General features: G+C 40.8%; 1 protein-coding gene across 8 annotated transcripts in view; it reads left to right on the top strand.

Annotated features, from left to right (window-relative positions):
* The window catches only part of STOX2 (storkhead box 2), a 144,358-nt gene that overhangs the window by 49,399 nt on the left and 77,813 nt on the right, over positions 1-17,146 (top strand). For 2 of the 8 annotated variants that reach the window (XM_032108035.1, XM_032108041.1), the window contains exon 2: positions 13,800-13,926. The exons of the other annotated variants lie outside the window; for them this stretch is intronic. In XM_032108035.1, the coding sequence (XP_031963926.1) occupies positions 13,800-13,926 (127 nt within the window). The remainder of the gene's footprint in view (positions 1-13,799; positions 13,927-17,146) is intronic. 8 annotated transcript variants of the gene reach the window in all.

The following is a 17,146-nucleotide window of genomic DNA, read 5'->3' as shown; positions in this document are numbered from 1 at the left end:
AATTAACAGTCTTTCTAGTTTTCTTAAGATACCTTGGGAATTTATGAGCTGAAACCTAAAGTTAAAATTTCTGAGGGCAGCTGCTTTTATCTTAAGAAAAGGCAGGTACTTAATTTCTGCTACAGTCTAAAATTTTGATGCTCTCCTCCCTGTGGGTTATGATGGACAAAACCTCTTTTGTGGTCTATATATGGACCTTGCTATCTCTGTACCAGAATGTATGTGACAGTTTTCTGTCTCTGTGATCACTGAAGCCCTTTAGAGAAGGATATGTTACTTATGCCTTTTTACAGCTGAGAGCATGACAAAATACATGACCACGTATCACATTTTTACCCGGGACTTCTGCTTCCTACTAGCTACGCAGGTACATGAGGGAAAATACCTGGGCATTCAAGTGAGGGACACTTGAATCTGAGCTGTTGTGCCAGGAAGGGTGTCCTATGGCAATGCACTTGTGGCACTATTGCATCACCTCAGGGGTTCACACATCTTCTCACTGACTGGATATTTTCATAAGAAGGTACAGGGAGAACTGGAAACTAACATGCTTTACCTGAAATTATGCAAGGATCCTTTTTAAATGCTTTCTTTTTGCTGTAGGGGAGACTTGCTTCGTGACTGTGGTTATTATGTGCAAAAATAATGGTTGTGAAGTACTCATTAAACCCTGCTGAAGAGGATGGTTTTGGGGGGGGGGGGTGGTTCTCATGGGCTCAGGAGACAATGTGCCCATGTCTTTGTGATCCTGTACTGTTCTGTGTGAAAGAGAGGTATTTCTGCTCTAGATAATATAAAGAATTAACAAGAGGCTTTAGAAGAACAATGTCCTTTGGACTTTTTAAAAATGAAAGTATAATTAAAATGTTTCCTTGACTACAGGCAAGATGCAGGCATTAGAGTGTACAAGTGGTGCATTACGTTACCTTCCCAGGCAGCAAGCAGAAGCCCATGCAGTGTTCTACTTGAGGACTGATTTGAGTTGCCCTTGGATCAAGGTCCTGTCTAGATTAAAGGCTCAAGCTGAGTCGTGTGAAGTGCTGCAAAAGCTTGCATACTTTGCTCATGACAAATGTAAAGTTATTTGAATTATTTGGCATCTCAAGTAAAAGCCCTGGGGTTAATACTGTAAAGTTCAGCTGATGCCTGGTAGCTTAATTATGAATTGACTATTGAGAAAAAAGCAGGAGTGTTGGTTTATATGCTGCTGGGTTGGTTTCATTGTGCTGACCACTCCCAGATAAAGCCTTACTTAGCAATGAAATCCAGGTTAGCTTGTTTTAAACAGGAGCAGGCTGAACTCAACCAGCCAACACAGATCTAAAGCAGACCTGCCAAATTCTTGAGGGTTGCCTGATGTGTGATGCTTCTCAGCCCTGATTTAAATAGGTATTTGGCATCACCATCGCTCTACTGCTGTCACCCAGCGGAGATGCTGTGCATTCAGCAGGGCTGCAGGCCGAGCTGGATGGAGTGGCTTGTGACTGTGGAGCAGAACCCCAAGCATCTTGTCTCACTCTGGATCATCAGGGGAACTTGTAGGAGGCAGAAGTGATGGCAGTGATCTTTCCCTTCCTCCACTGTACTGCCTACCATGCTCTTCTTGCTTCAGACAGACCCTACTGGAGCCCCTGGATTTCAAGGGAAAAACATACCAAAAGCTTAGGACTGGGCTATCTGGCACAATGCCGGCTTAGCTTATGGGCAGGAATGAGAGAAATGGGAAGGATGGCTCCCTTGCTTTCCTCCAGGGGGAAGGAAACTGGACAAAGGAAGCCAGCTGGCTGTACTTTCTTTTTCTTGTCACTTTATTCAAAGGAAAAATGAAGGAGAAGCCTGAAACTTGGCCAGTTACATAGATTCCTCAGGCAGAACCAAGCACAGCAATGATATTAACTGTCTGCCTGTACTCAGTCTGTGTAAGATAGAAAAAAGGATGTATGAATTAATTCCTCCTCCTATGGAATATCTCCCTTAACCGGGCTAGAACAGGGATTATCAGTTTGGAAAAAGGTTTCTTGGAACAACTTTACTGCCATAACGTCTTCATGCCAGTTTCAGTTCAAGTACAGTGTGGAGACCTTGAATGCTTCATGTCTCATGCAAGATTAGATACCTTACGTTTTCATGTCTTACGTTTTCATGTCTGTGCATGTGTGTGACATGCCTGTTTAATGCAATGTGAATACATGCAAATGACATTTTTTTATGACCTAACTTCCTTGAACAGGTTTTAATCATGATCAACTTGGTTGAATTTGATTTTGAGTAGAATGCTAATAAACTATTTAAAATGCTCAAACTTTGCTTCTGGAAAATATTCTTAGTTCATGAAATGGATCAGAAATAATAGTCTGCTGCAAAAGAATTTCTGTTAATCTTCTTAAAGACAGGAGATAAGATTTCAGAATCAGATTAAATGTTTGTACTCCACATTAGGAGACCTCCTCAGTTCTGTCTGACAATCAATTAATCCTCTTCAGGGTCGCAGTTGCTCCGGTCTGCATTTACCTCTTTCATGTTGTGCATGAAGGACTTTTTATAGACTCTTAATGCACATTTATTTGGAAGTTGAAAATTACATGGGAGGTTTGCCCTTCGCTTATGTTTGCTTGTCTTTGTTTTGTTTCTTTTAGCTGAGAATAGGGAGAGATGGGCACTTCCCACTCCCTTGAGTTTAGTAGGAGTGGCAGGGGCGGTGTGTAGACCACGTCCCACTGAGCTGTTTAGCCGTCATGAGCGTGTCATGAGTAAATCTCATGCTGAGGGTGCCGTACGCTCCCCCCACCCAGCATCTCGACTCACCCAGCATGAATTTCCCACTATGTAAGATGTGGGAGATGAGGTGACAGCTTGCTTGCAGGCAGAACACAGGATACTACATGGGAAGAGAGAATGTAAAAAACACCTGCTCTAAGCGAAGATATTAGCATAATTTATTATTATTTTTAGAAAACAAGGGTAATTAAGGAAATAAATATTTGTCATAGATGCAACGTATCGCGTTGTTGAATATCAGATGATGTCATTTTTCAGTGATGCTTTGCCTATTACCTCTGTATGCAGCAGAGGGCACTAAGTGGTGCTTAGCTTTTAAAGTACGGGAAAACTGCATTTTTTTTCTTCATTACCCAGATTGCTGCCTTAAGAGTACTTCTCACATGTCTCAGTTACTGACTACTACTTTTTTTGTGTGCCTTTGTCACATTCTTTCCATTTTGTCTTCATAAAATTTAGAGAGACGGCCCATACAAGGGCAATCAGTCAGCAGTTTTACGTTTTGAAAAAAAAAAATCAAATGTTATGTTATTTTCTGAGTGGATCTGCAGTCATTGCTGTCATTATGATTCCTCATAAGTGTCCAGGCACAATCATGGTGAAACTGGGGAAGACCTAGACAGATCTCTCCTCCTACAATGATGATGTAGGTGAACTCCTAGAAAATCAGGGCTAAAGTCTGAAGAATTTGCCAACCACTGCAAAGTTGGAGAGAGAAGTATTTTGATGATTTCAACAGCAGTGATATTTTGCACAGTGGCATAACCACTTTCCTCAGTATCAAAATAATCTAAACTTTTCTGGAAGCTGTATGATATAAAAAGTGTGTGTGATGGTTCATTACAAGTTTCATAGCCCTACACTAAAAAGTAGTGTATATCACTACCATCTTTTGAGTACATTCAATTTGCCTGGTTAAAAATTAAATTAAAATAGGGCTATAGTTCATTGCATTTACATACAACATGTCAGGAATGAAAATGTTCTTGGTGGTAAGAGATGAGGAGGTGAACTGCTTCTTCAAATAATTTGAGGGGAAACTGGAGGGAGATGGATTTAAAAGGAAAAGGAGGTCATTCTTCATGCCAGAGGGAGGACTTGCGGGACTTCAGATGATGCTGTGAGTGCAAAAAGTTTACATAGGCTGATAGAAAGACTGGGCAAGCCTTTGGCAGAGAGGCCTCACAGAGACTACTCAATAGAGGAATCAGAGGAGGCACAGCAAATCCTTCAAGCTGAAAATGGAAGGAGACAGAGATTCTTATGAGAAGGTGTAAGTGCCACCTTATTCTTCCCTGGCTGAGTGCTGATGGTCTCTTTAGGAGACTAAATACTGGGCTAAGATTGTATTGGGGATTGCTGGGGCGTTTCTTCTATTTTAATGGACTTATAATTCAAATTAAAAAAAAAAAAATCAGGCCGTTGAAAGTAGTTCTTGTGCAAATGAATCACAATGTAAAGCAATTTCAGGTGCATGACAGACTACATTCATTGCTTAGCTATTAGACTATAAATCATATTTATTAACCGCCACCTCTGGAAGATTTCTGCTGAATTTATTTCAGATGGCTTTCAAGCCTCACTTAAGAATGTGTTTCTCTAAGTGTTTTCAAATGCTACCTTCTTGTACTTTTTTTGTTGTTGAATAACTTCCTAAAATGGTTTGAACCGAATAATTGCGCTATTTATGTTTCATCCCTGATCTCCCATATTCAGTTGGTTCACTAATAGATCTCCAGTCTGCAGAATGTTAGATCAGTGAGGTGAACAGCTGCTTTCTTTAATGTCTTATCCTGACAACCATGGTATTTGAGCTGATTACAAATGCCATCTACTATTCAAATGACCAAAACATGGAATTCTGGACTAAATTAATGTGCGTTCATTGCACAAGTCCTGTGGCCACAGTAGTGAATCCAGTCTTGCCTTGTAGCAGAAAGGCAGCCAGTCCTGGCAGGGAGTTACAGCTGCACGTCGCACACGCTGCTGCATCTCTGTCCAGCAGAGCAGTGCCGGTGTCAAAGGCACGGCCCGACACCTTGGAAGGGAGCCTTTCACTGTCTCAGTGTGCTCTCCCGAACCCTGCCCCGCCGGCTGTCGCTGAGGGGGGAGCCCATCTCACCGCAGCTGCCGCCCGTGCAGGGCTTTGCACAGGAGGACCAGGGGAGCCAGCCTGTCAGCAGGATGGATGTTCCCCTACCCGGGCAGGGCTTCTCTTCCCGCCTCTGCCAGGCAGTGCTGGTGCAGAGCAGGGTGTGGAAATGCCGGGGGGTACCATGATGCTGTGGATGCTCGGAGCAAGCGGGCACTAGGGGCTGGTGGGTGGTGTGTGCCATATTTTTGCCAGCCTCTGGAGGAACATCTTTTCTCTTGGCTGGGTTTTTCCCTGGGCGGCTGGCCTGCCTGGGCTTGGAGAGAGCTCAAAAGTGCAAGCTTGAGGTTTGATCTGCACTGCTTTAATCATCCCAAACAAGCCAGTCCTGTCCACATGCAAATACTCAGTGTCAAACTGTTTCATCCTTTTGTGTTTCATGTAACAGTTTTGTATTTTTCTCAGTTTGGCAACTTCTGTGTCTTATGAGAATCAGAAACAATCCCTCTGCTTGGAGTTGGCCCTTTTGCTTATTTGCATATACAATTTCAGATAAGCATCAGTATCTCATACTCTTCTGCTTTCTCATTCTTTCTAGCCCTGAGCAGAAAGTGCCCATGGTGGGCCTGCTGGGATGGCCTAGAGACATGCAAGCATGCCCACTGGGAACTGGGCTGAGGTGGGGCAGAACCAGTTTTCAGATGTAAGCTGATCGCAGCTTGAGCCTGGGGCTGGTGGGGCTTCCTCTGACAGGTGGAAGGTTTTTGTGTGGTATTGAGCTAAGTGAGCAGTCTTCATTCTTCTTCCTGCCTTAAATCACCGCTGTGTTAAAAGTATGTTCCTTTTTTCCCTACGCTGTTCTTCCCCATGTCAAACAAAACAGTTTTATCATGAAGTTGAGCAAAAAATTTAAATCCATTCAATTATTTTTTTAAAAGGGCATTGTACAGATACTTTAGCATTAAAGATAAATGAAAGATTGGGATAATTTGTATCTGTGTTTGTCAAAAGCTACCTTGTCCTTCTATTTGTGCTTGTTGGTTTAGGGAAAGCTGATATATAGCCCACAGATAATATATGCGTGAGGAACATGTTTTTGATCTCTTGTTAAGATGTAGGGTGGGCACTAGAAGATGTGAGGACTTTTTGTAACTCTGCTGCCAGCGTGGTGCTGGGTGAGTTCCTGGGACTCTCTGGAGGGCAAGCGGTGTGCTGGAGTGTTCCCCTTTAGGACTCTCGTTGGAGCCTGCTGGGAACTGATTTTCTCCTCCTTTTTTTTTCCCCTGGGATGCTGAAGTCTAGTGAGAGCTAAGTGGTCACTTTTGCAGTTCTGGGACTTTGGACTTCTATGAGAAATAAATTTAAAAATATCATCCTTTTCACTGTGAAAGATGGTACAAATCACTGAACAGCATTTAAAAAGAGAGTGTGCTGTGTTGTGTGCCTCTACCTAACTAGCTGTCGTATCTCCAAGAGCACTGGGAGGCTATTTCAGTTACTTGCATTCCAAGCTACAGAAATGTTGTAAGTAATATATATCTGTTCTATAATTAACAGGCCGTACAGTTGTGTGTGATTAATAAACCCCAGTGACATGACAGCCCAAGTACTTGGAAGTTATTTTTTTTTCTTTTCATTTTAAAATGCAGATGTGAATAGGAAAATGATGGTTAGTGATTTCACATATTTAGGAAAAAGATTTTTTTCCTGGTCTGGATTGAGGTTTTGTTGTATTTCCATTAATGTCTGAAATTTAGTGTTCTTTCTTTGTAGTAGAATGAATAAAGGTACCATGGGGGGGAAAAAAAGTTGTTTCCTCTGTAGACTTTATGTTCCTGTGCAGATGTAAGTATTGCATGTATTTATGGCTGTTAATTTTTATTGAAATAAGAGTTTCATACTCCCCCAGAGTTTTGGGGTTTTTTTTACTTTTAAGAAACACTGCAAGCAAATCCAGGTAGAAAACTAAATGCAGTGCTGAGGGAGATGAAAAGTATATTTTGACTTTCTTTTTTGATTCATGACATATAAACATGCAAAATGTAGGATTGTATTAGTGCACTTAGACCATCTCAGACTATTACATGCTGGAGGAAGGGAGTCAAATGCCACAGTTTAAGCAGATGGTGTTCATGAGTCTGTCTGTGTAGCACTTCCTACACCATGGAGTGGGTGGAACGATGGAAGTAGACTTCTCTGCACTGTCACAAAGGCTCAGATGCTGCACCAGATACAGCACCAGGCTGTCTTGCACCAGATGTTGGTGGGTCAGATGGGAACATCCTGCTTGGAGTTCAGCTTTCTTTCACTGTACCTGATTCCTTCTTTCCAGTTTCAGTCTCTGGACTGCTGCTGTGGGATCTGCTGTACCTGTGGTTCCACTGAAGTCCTCAGGACTGCAGGGGTATTGTAACAGGAGTTGTTTGGAGCTCAGTGGTTTATTCAAAGGTGCTCCCTTGCGCATCCCCATGGCAATATACCTATGAAGAGAATCTGATCCTTAACCAGCTGATCAATGCAACCATCCTGCACCAATCTTATCAGCATATACTGATCTGCGAGGGTGCCTATACACACATTCTGCATCACATTTACATCCTGGCAATTTGAAGAATCTAGTGAAAAATGTCTTGCTCTACTTTCAGGACTCTTCCAGTATATAAAATGACACTGACTACTTTGAATCATTTACTCACTTTAGTTGTAGTACAAACACAGTGAAACTTCTGCTAGTGGGAAAATAATGCAGAAGCTCTTTGTCCATTGCCTGCTCTTTGCAGGCTAGGAGGTGGTTATCAGTAGCCTTTACAATTGTGAGACTGGTGGTTAACCATAGCTGAGGGCAGCAGCATTACTGTAATTGCTGCTAGAAAATACTTTCTGGTGATTTTCAGGGGGGTTAAATGGTCACACACTGACTCTTCCTGATTTTTAGCAGTTAATTTATTAGCTAAAATATTTAATTCTTTTCCCAACACTGTGTTTTTACGTAATTGGATTTAATGTCCTTAGAAAGGCTGCATTATTTTTCTATGCCCAGAAGATAATGAGAACAATTAAAGTGAAGATAATGAGATCAGTCCTAAAGGGGGGGTGAGATGATCTAAGAAGAATCTGTATTTTCAAGGATGGTTCATTTGACAGGACTCACACACAAATGGTGCCTGTTGCTTCAGGACCGTATGATAGTGTTTTTGTCATGCGTCATGCAGGGTTAGCATCGGGGATGCATCAACAGGGAGCAGTGAACAGAGAGAGAGAGGTAGCAGTTCCCGAATAGTGTAAAGGATATAGACAGTAATTACAGACTCACTTCCCTGCCCCCGAGGACCTGGGCACTTCTGTCCTGTCTCCAAGCCAGTGAGCAGGGCAGCTGTAACCCTCTTTTAACCCTTTCTTGATCTGTGGTGTTAGACATACCAGTCATTTAACTCCCTGGCCCTGGGAAGGGTCAAGTGTGACCTTTATCGTTGCAGGAGAGCCCATAATTAGAGGGTAAATGCCCTTGTGTTGTGTGTAGGTAGAAGTATGTACTGTGTATGTAATATATACATAGTATATAATATCACTGCTGCTAACATAAGAGAAGTTACTTTTTTGCATATGTGAGTAAATAAACAAGTTGAGCCCACATAAGTCATCAGACCAAGAGTGATAACTCATTGGCCATCTGTTTCTCTCTGTGACTTTGTTTTTGTTGCTTGCTCGATACAAAAATGTATCCAAACGAAGGAGCTTCAGCTTGCTATCCTCACATAATTCTTTTGTTGCAGATATCCTTGGGAATGATGGGTGTCTATGTTTTTTTTCTGACTGTGAAAATCATGCTATCCAGAAAAAAATTGACTTCAGAAATTCCAGACAAAACATGAACTTATACACGAATTATGAACGTGATTTTTCCAGTTTGTCTGAATAACTATTTTCTTACTGGAGTTATTTAATTTTCATCCAGAATGAGTAAATTTTCAGTAAATGTGAACCCCTACCTTGTGCAGGAATAGCTTGAAACTTGGGTAAACATAATTAATAGGAGCATCAAGTACCTGATAACTTGCCTCCACCACTTGGGAGGTGTTCCTGCTTGTAGTTCTTGTTGTAATTTACACTGCTGTATACATCTTTATAACTGACTCTAAAGCTATGCCTCTGCTTTGAAAAGGGATTGGGCACTTCTTGCCTTTAAAGGTGCATAGTGTCATCTTTTTTTCTTCAAGAAGGCAAAGACAGAATGTTTTCTGAATTTTTTTTTGGTTTTGACCACTGAATTTACTCACAGCTGGTATGCTTAGGTCTCTTAAACATTATTATACGAGCTGAGGTTTCAATTTCTTACCTAATTGTTCCAGAGTGGTGGAATACTGTTATTAGAAGCTGGATATGGTGAAATTTGTGTTTCTAGCCATCTTCTCTTGGACTGAAATCTATTGGTTCTGAAATCACCAAGCTTTGCACTGATTTTCAAGGTGTAGCAATCAGGGAGGATGCAGTTTTCTGAAGTGGTAAAGATAAACAGGACTATGTTCAGACATCCTCTGAACCAAGATCTTGCCACTTTTGAAATGGCCTTCTCAACAGCACAGTTTGCTAAAAGAGAAATCTATGTTATTTCAGTCACATGTTCAGAGATCAGTGTTCTTGTTTGGTTTAGGTTTTTTTTTTTCCTTTAAATAGGGACAAAATAAAATGTGTTGGAAACTTCTCTGACTGGTAACACAGAAACAAAAAGTAGAACTAAATATTTAAATGGGTTGTTGATAGCATACACTTATGATAAAAATCTTACTTTTATAATGTTAGTGGTATAGGTCTCATTAAAATGGACAAGTCTTATCAGAAATACGTGATTTTAAAAATCCCCAATTACTATTGAGTCACCAACATTCTTTTGCAAGTAATTTGCAATGCGTGGTTGGTTACTTTAGTTGAGCACATAGAGAACTAGGAGTTTCATTTCATACTGAAATATTATCTTTTTTCTCTCGGCTAAACCAGGCTGACTGATGGTAGTTGGTATGACGCGCAGTGTGAGTCAAGGCAAGACTGAACTGTGTCTGTTGAATCATTACTTCTCATTCCTAGGAAGTTCTGTGGATCTGATCTCCTTCAACAATAAATTACCTTCCTACTAGGGTTTCTTTAGGGATGCTTTTTTAGCTGTATGCTTTGCTGAAGCCTAGGTTCATGTTACAACTTCCTAGAGTTTGTTCTTACTTGTTTTATAGGGGTAAGGAGTCCAACAGACAGGCAGAGATCACTATTTATCTTGAGTTGATTCCTGCTGTGAAGAGTGAGGACTGAATGCAAGGAGCATTTTTGGCTGCCAGGGCTGTATCCAGCAGTGCCTGTTCTCCAGATACTTCAAAGGCTTTGTGCTGCTTCACGGCCTAAAGCAGGGAGTCAGGGCAGAGCCTCTGTTTCAGAAGACCCACATCTTCTTTCAAACTGTGGAGAGCCAGTACTGCCTGTATGGCTGAATTACTGCGGCATGTTTCTCTGTGTGCTATTTTGGCATCTTATAAAAGATGCCTGTGATCTGTAATCATAGTTTCTGTGCTTGTTTAATCATCGGGGAACAATAATTCTGCTCACCCTCCTTTGCCTTTCATCCTCCTCTATCGCACCTTGCCAAAAGCATGTGATGTTCCTGAGCTTGCTATAACCTTTCAGTCTTTTTTTGTAGCTGGAACATTTCCGTGAACAGGCTTTCTCTCCTGTGAAGGTACCCAAATATTATACTGATGTCTAGAAGCAGAGGACAGCAGCTTGTCAGACATGCAGTGGCAGTTTCTGTGAGCTGGGCTACACTAATTTGCAAATAACCCAACATTAAACAGCTTAAATAATTTCAAAGTGCAGCAGCCTGGTTCTTCAGGATCACCAGTGATTTAAGCATGCATTTGCTGCTGGCTGGAGTACTTCCTTCCATTAACCACTTCATCTAGTTGGAGGTTTTAAACTCCTAGTACCTTTCATGACACTGAAGTCCAAAGGCTCCTCAGACTGTGAACATCACTATGACAACCAGTTACTTTTCTCCTCAAGTATGCAATCTGTAAATTCAGACAGGGATGTTTTTATGGATGTGTGGTGGAACGTCTTGTCAGAAGCTAGTATGGATAGGGCTCATAAGACCTTCTGAGACAAGCAAACCAAACACAAATTCTTCAAAATGAATGTAAAACTAATTTTTTCAGTAAGTTTATGATGCCCAAATGAGAAAGGAGAGACATTGATTGTTCATGGTGAGACGGGACAGAATAAGGCTTCTACCATCCTGTTTACCCCCACCGGAATGGAAGTGGACAGGAAAATGTAACCACCTACCCACAGTTTTGAACCACAAAGCTCATTGCTTACAGCTGGGCCCTATGTCAGTGGCAGGGCACCATTGTTTTTGCCTGCTCTCCCACCCTGCAAGCAAGTCTCTCAGAGTTTAAGGTGACAGTACTTGGCAAAGCTGGTATACTAAACTGACTGCTTTTTTTTCTTTTACCTACACTGAAAATCCCATCCTGTGTAATTACCTGTGTTTGTTGAGAAAAACTGCAGTGGAAAAAAGGCTTGTTAGTTTATGGGATAAGAGGGGATAAAATAGGTTTCTCAATCCCTGTTCCTTTTGTATGCACTAGAATGCTCTTGGCAGAAAGATAGCTGGATTTCTAGGGCAGCGGGGAACCACAGTGGTTTCTATTGCAGTAATTGGGCAGATGCTACAGAAGATGATGCAATACAACCTACATGTTACCTCTATGTAGCTGGGCTTTTGGTAATTGCTGTAGGACCATTTATTAGGTAAATAATTAGTTTTTCCAGAGAAGAAGTAGGATACAATATATATAATTGGAGAGATTTATGAGAGCTAAAAGGTAACAAATGCGTATATTGGTGGCTGTTTACAACACCAATTTGTGTGATTTATTTAATTCCTGAGTTTTATTTCAAAAGCTTCACACAATGCAGGATTGAGAAAATGGTGGCTGGAAGCAAAGCAACTGAGAAATGTTTTTGAAAAGTCTGCATATGATATCCATTCCTTTTGTAAAGAATATTTCCTTTATGACCTCCTCCTGCTTTGTATTTAACATTTCAAAGAACTTTGGGGGACTCTCTGTAGGCTATGTCTTCTCGAAGCCAGTAGCCAAGGATTTAAAGTATTGTCAGTGCTGGCCTGAAGCTCAAAACTGCAGGCGGTTTTAATCTCAGGGTGGGGGGTGGGTGTTTAAACGCAACCTTTTGTGTTCAGATTAGGGAGTGCAGGAGGATAGACTTAAGGGGTGTTAGTGTGAATTTTTCCCTGGCAGTTCAGTAATAGCATCAGGCTTTGGAAATACATTTTTCCAATTCTTTGTTATTTCAGTAATTACTGTGTGGTGGGTAGAAATCCATAGGGTTTGTGGTTTTTTTTAAGTACCTCAGCAATGACATGGGGATATGGGCAATAAAAAGAAGTACTTGTTTTTATAACTTTTTACTCCTTGGATGACTGTGGGCACTTAAATGCCTTTTCAGATAGTTTCAGATATCATTGTTTCAGTCCTGATGTCTGTGTTTGTTTTGTCTTGGTTCCATCAGCTGGGATAATAGTAAGATCCATCTTTAGGGAGGAAGGAAGACAAAAACAATTTGACACAAGCATCATGCTCTGGCAAATCTGAAACCTGCCAGTTGTGAAGGCAGATTGCCTGATCTACTTTACACTGTCTGAGAGATGGAAAGGTTACTAAACATCTCCCCCATTAAGAAAAAGATCAAAGGCAAGTTGCTGAGCACTTGCATGTGGAGATTTTTTACTTTGTATTATAATCTGTGAAATGTTTGTCCTGAGTATTTGTTGATTCCTGGAATAGCTGGGGGTACAAAGCATTTGGAATTTTTATGTATGGGAACATGGTGCCTCCTTGCTAAAGTTTCTGAGATGAGCACCATAACTAATAAGATTTACCACAGTTGGGTTGGGTAGGTATTGAGTACAGCTCATTAGTGATTAGTTTTAATGAAGATTAAAGAGTTTCTAACTCTTAATTTTGTATGTGATCCTTTCAAATAGAATTCTAATGCTAGGAAATTTTACTTTCATGTAAATGGTCTCTCTTAAGATGTTTGTTTCTTTTGAGAAAGATATTTTTAGGTTTCTGGAAGTATTAAATGTCAGTGGTTCTTTGTGCCTTACAAAAGTTCATTATAATACATAAAGCATTTTGAAAGGAATCTTATCCTATGCCACTGCCATTCACATGCTTTAAAGGATGTAAGTATGGTTTTGTGGTGGAAGTGAGGAGTACACTTTTCAGAATTAGAAAGGAATTTTCTTCTTAAATTTTCTAATTTTATATTAATTTACTTTTCCTAATGTCACAATTTTATTTTGATTATCATAATGATACTTCTTTGTAATGAGGGAATTTTTTTCTTCATAACATCTACATGTTTCAGTTGTTCTTATCCTTGACTCTGATCAGAAAGTTATAGGTTGAAAAATTCACACCAGAGATTGTTCCTATATCTGGTGTGACACTTCTGTGTTGTGTTAGAAACATTTTGCTAAGGTCAGGCTTTGGGTGTTTCTCCCTTCTGCTGAGCTCCACAGAGGAGTCAAAGATCTTGCACTGACTTCCAGAAATCTGGGAGGCAACAGTGCTCTCCTGCATTTAAGCCCCTCTTTGTGTTTAAAACCAAATTAATTAATAACAAAGCAACTGACAGCCACACAGTAATACAGAAGGATATATAGAAAAGGAAAGTAGCAGAGCTCCCCGTGGTTGAGACATTTGCTTTAGCACATTGCTACTGTTATGTAGGGTGTCACTTAGTAAGACAAAAATTATTTTGTTGCACTAGTCCCCTGTGGAAGAATTTAACTTACAAAGTGGTGGGAGAAGTTTGAGACCCAGTGCTATAAGATGTTTTTTTCTTGTTCCTCTACTAGAATACAAAAATCTCTGCATTCAGGAGAAATGCTAAGAACAGCTTCTACAGAGAGGCAAGTGCAAGTGGTGCCTGCATAAACCTTCATCTGAACAGGGCAATGGGAAATTGTCTCTGGTTACACACAGGTGGGTAATATCAGAGCTTCAAAAGCCAAGTGGAGGATGGCAACAAGCTGTGGTAGCCAGGGCCAGTCAGGGTAGGTGTCCCAGGAGTGGAATTTGCCTTCTGATGGGTGCTGCTGTGGAATCAGAAGAGAAGGGACAAGCTCCAGGGTCCCATTGAAAACCAATGACCAAAGAGTACCACCTTCACAGGAACAAACTGACTCTGCAGCACTACAGTCTAGTCCAGAGAACAAGCAGACTGATGATTTTGCCTTGATTTTCCAGAAGTCTTTGAGTCAGGTGTGTGTAGAGTCATCTAATTTCTGTCTGTGCTTATGATTCCTCTCTAGAGTTTTTCATGCCCAAATGTATATGTCAACAAGACAGCTTCTGAATCTGAGACTATAATAAAATATCCAAGAAGTGATAGAATTACTTCTCTGTGAGGTGAGAAATTGGTGTTTTTTTCACTGTGAGGTTTCTCTCTTCCTTGCATTTTTTTCAAACTTATGGGTAGAAACCATACTTTTTCAGTACTAAATCACTATTTTGAAAGCCTATTTAATTTAGGCAGAGCTTCACGCACATATGGAAGTAACTGAATGACAAGAAGTTGTTTACAAAGGGTGGAGTAGCCTATTTTCAGGCCTCCCAATTTTTCTAAGGTTTTAAAGATCTCTGCCTCTTGTACGTACTATATATATGCAACTATAAAATACACTCACTATACTGCACAGCTGTATAAGCAAGAATTTTGAGAGGGCCCTCAGTACTGGGTTATTCAGCAAATGTTCTGTGGTGTTATAGCAGCTGCTGGGATTTAGTTTCTTTGGCATGCTGCTTTTAGGACTGCCCATCAAATCTGTTCATTGTCCTCTTTGCAGGACAATGCAAGCCATGCAAGATGCAAAATATTGTCCACTTCTTATTGCCAAGGGCTTTCTTTTCTTAATGGATTTTTTTTTTTAAAAGTACCTACCTGACACACAGAATCTCCTTGTTTGTGTTGATGTAGCACCAGAAGTTTCACAAGAGGCCAAGGCCTGCACGTGCTTGGTGCCATCTTTGCAACATAGGCTCTGCGGAGGAATGGGAATAGATAGACACAGAGATGTGGGAATTAGTCTCTAGGAAGATAATCTGTGATGGCTTTCACTGCTGGTGGGATCTACCCTGGCTGTTCACTTCTTGCTCTCCATTGTTGCAACTCCCAAAGCAGAAGGTTAGGCTGTTACTCTAACTTACAGTACAGCTGGCCCCCATATATCAGTACGTTACTTAAATACCAGGGTACTAATGATATGTGACACCAGTGGAAAACAAGAAAGTTGAGGCCAACATTTTTGCCATATCTTTTGCTACTACATCCTTTGGAAGAACAGCCAGTGAATGAATTGAGTTGTGATTTGAATTGCTGTAAGCCCACCTCTCCAAGTTTTAGAATTCTGTTACATGTGAGAGGAAATTTTTGTGGGATTCATGGCTTGTCTCCCTCTCTTGTTAGTTTCGTACACTGAGGAGTTACAAGCTGAGCTTCCACCCTTTTTAACTAACTAGTTTTGAGTCAGTGATAATAGGAGAGGAAAAGCATGCATCAAAACAAAAGCTGTATCCTATAAGTGTTTCTGCTTGTACACTGGTTTTTAAGGGAGATTTGAGTATCCAGATTGAAAAACCTGCATCAGTTTTCTTCTGTGCCAAGGAAGCACAAATGCAATCAGAAGGTCTGGCATGAAAAAAAAGAACCAAAACAGGGGAGCCTTTCTTCTCATAACACAGACAGGTTTTTCCTAAAAGTCATGCAAGTTAAAATAAATACCACAGCACATAAGGCAGCACACAGAAAAATGAATTGGTGAACTACAGCACGTGTGCAGCAGCAGCGCTGCATTCCTGTCATCACACATTCCCAAAGCATAACACTGAGAGAAATATGATCTGAAACTAGTTTAAGAGGTGCTGTAAGTAAGCCAGGATTACTACCATGGTATAACACAACCTGATAGCAAGACTGAAGACTTGCTTGTGATAAGCTCTGAAACATTTTTCTTTTTTTATATTTGGAAATTTTTTCACTTACACCTTTGCCCTTGGGATTTTTTCTTTCCCGTTTTGGTGGTTTCTCAAATGCTCTCTTCAAGAAGAGAGTTGTCTGGGCAAGCCCAACTTTTCCCTTGCCAATAAATCCATCAAGAAAGGCTGCCTCATTTTGTGACCTGCACCACAAGCATAGATTACAAGTACTTGGCTTCTCTTGCATATTTGAGTAACAACAAGTACTAGTGAGAGGTGACAAATTAATAGTGTTAGTGTCAGAAGTCTAAGGACTGATGTGAAAGGGTGTGAGTGAGTTTTCTGATTTGTTCTTGCAAGTATATCTGATTACAAATATCTGGAAGGGTAAAGTAGTGCTTCCTACAGACTATGACAGTTACAGTGTACTGCCAGACAGCCTTAACCCGTAAGGGATTGCTTAAAAGCATGTTTTTTAGAGTCTGAGTTCTGCACCTTTGTTAATACAGAGATACAAGAATCCACACATGAAAATGGTGAGTTTATGAAGTGGACAACTTTCTCTTTCATGGATTTATTAATATTAGAAATGCTGGCAATGTATTTTCTCAGGAAGACTATTGTGCAGAGCTGTAAATCTAATAAACCCATAGATTATCAAGGCCTGTGATAGTATATATGAGCTTGGGGTTTTCCACAAGTTCATAATTACATTTTTCAGACCTCACACTCCGTTTTTCCTCCTCCTCCACTGCTTTACAACTGCTTGTACTACAGGCTTTTTCCCCCACTTTATTTTTTGTTTATTCCTTTCTGCTCTCCCTCTCTTACTTTCAAAGACCCTGCAATTCCTTCCCAGAATCTCACAGCATCCTATCTCTCCCTTTTAAAATGTTACAGAATGTGAAGATTTTGTTTTCATAGGCCACAGAATGACCCTCTGCCCCCTGTTTTACCTGGTTGCCTGTGACTGTGGCCTTCCTTAGTGCAAAGTCTCCCGTGTGTCCCAGTGTTATTTGTAGTGTTTGTTTCTGAAGCTGGCGACAGGGAAAGGACCCCTATCATAGACCTGCAGAGTGTGATGCCACAAAACTCTGTGTGGCACTTGGCATCTTGTGAGTGTTAGCTCCCCCGGTGGTGTTGGGTGCTTGTCAGGCACCAGCTCAGCAGACAGTAATAAAGTGAAGCCCTTCTAATTTCCTCCACGAGGCAGCCAGTTCAAGCTGTG

This window comes from Corvus moneduloides, chromosome 5, assembly GCF_009650955.1.
Source record: "Corvus moneduloides isolate bCorMon1 chromosome 5, bCorMon1.pri, whole genome shotgun sequence".
NCBI classification, from domain to species: Eukaryota; Metazoa; Chordata; class Aves; order Passeriformes; family Corvidae; genus Corvus; species Corvus moneduloides.
Note: the sequence above shows the minus strand (reverse complement) of the source record. Positions and strands in the feature narration are given on the sequence as shown.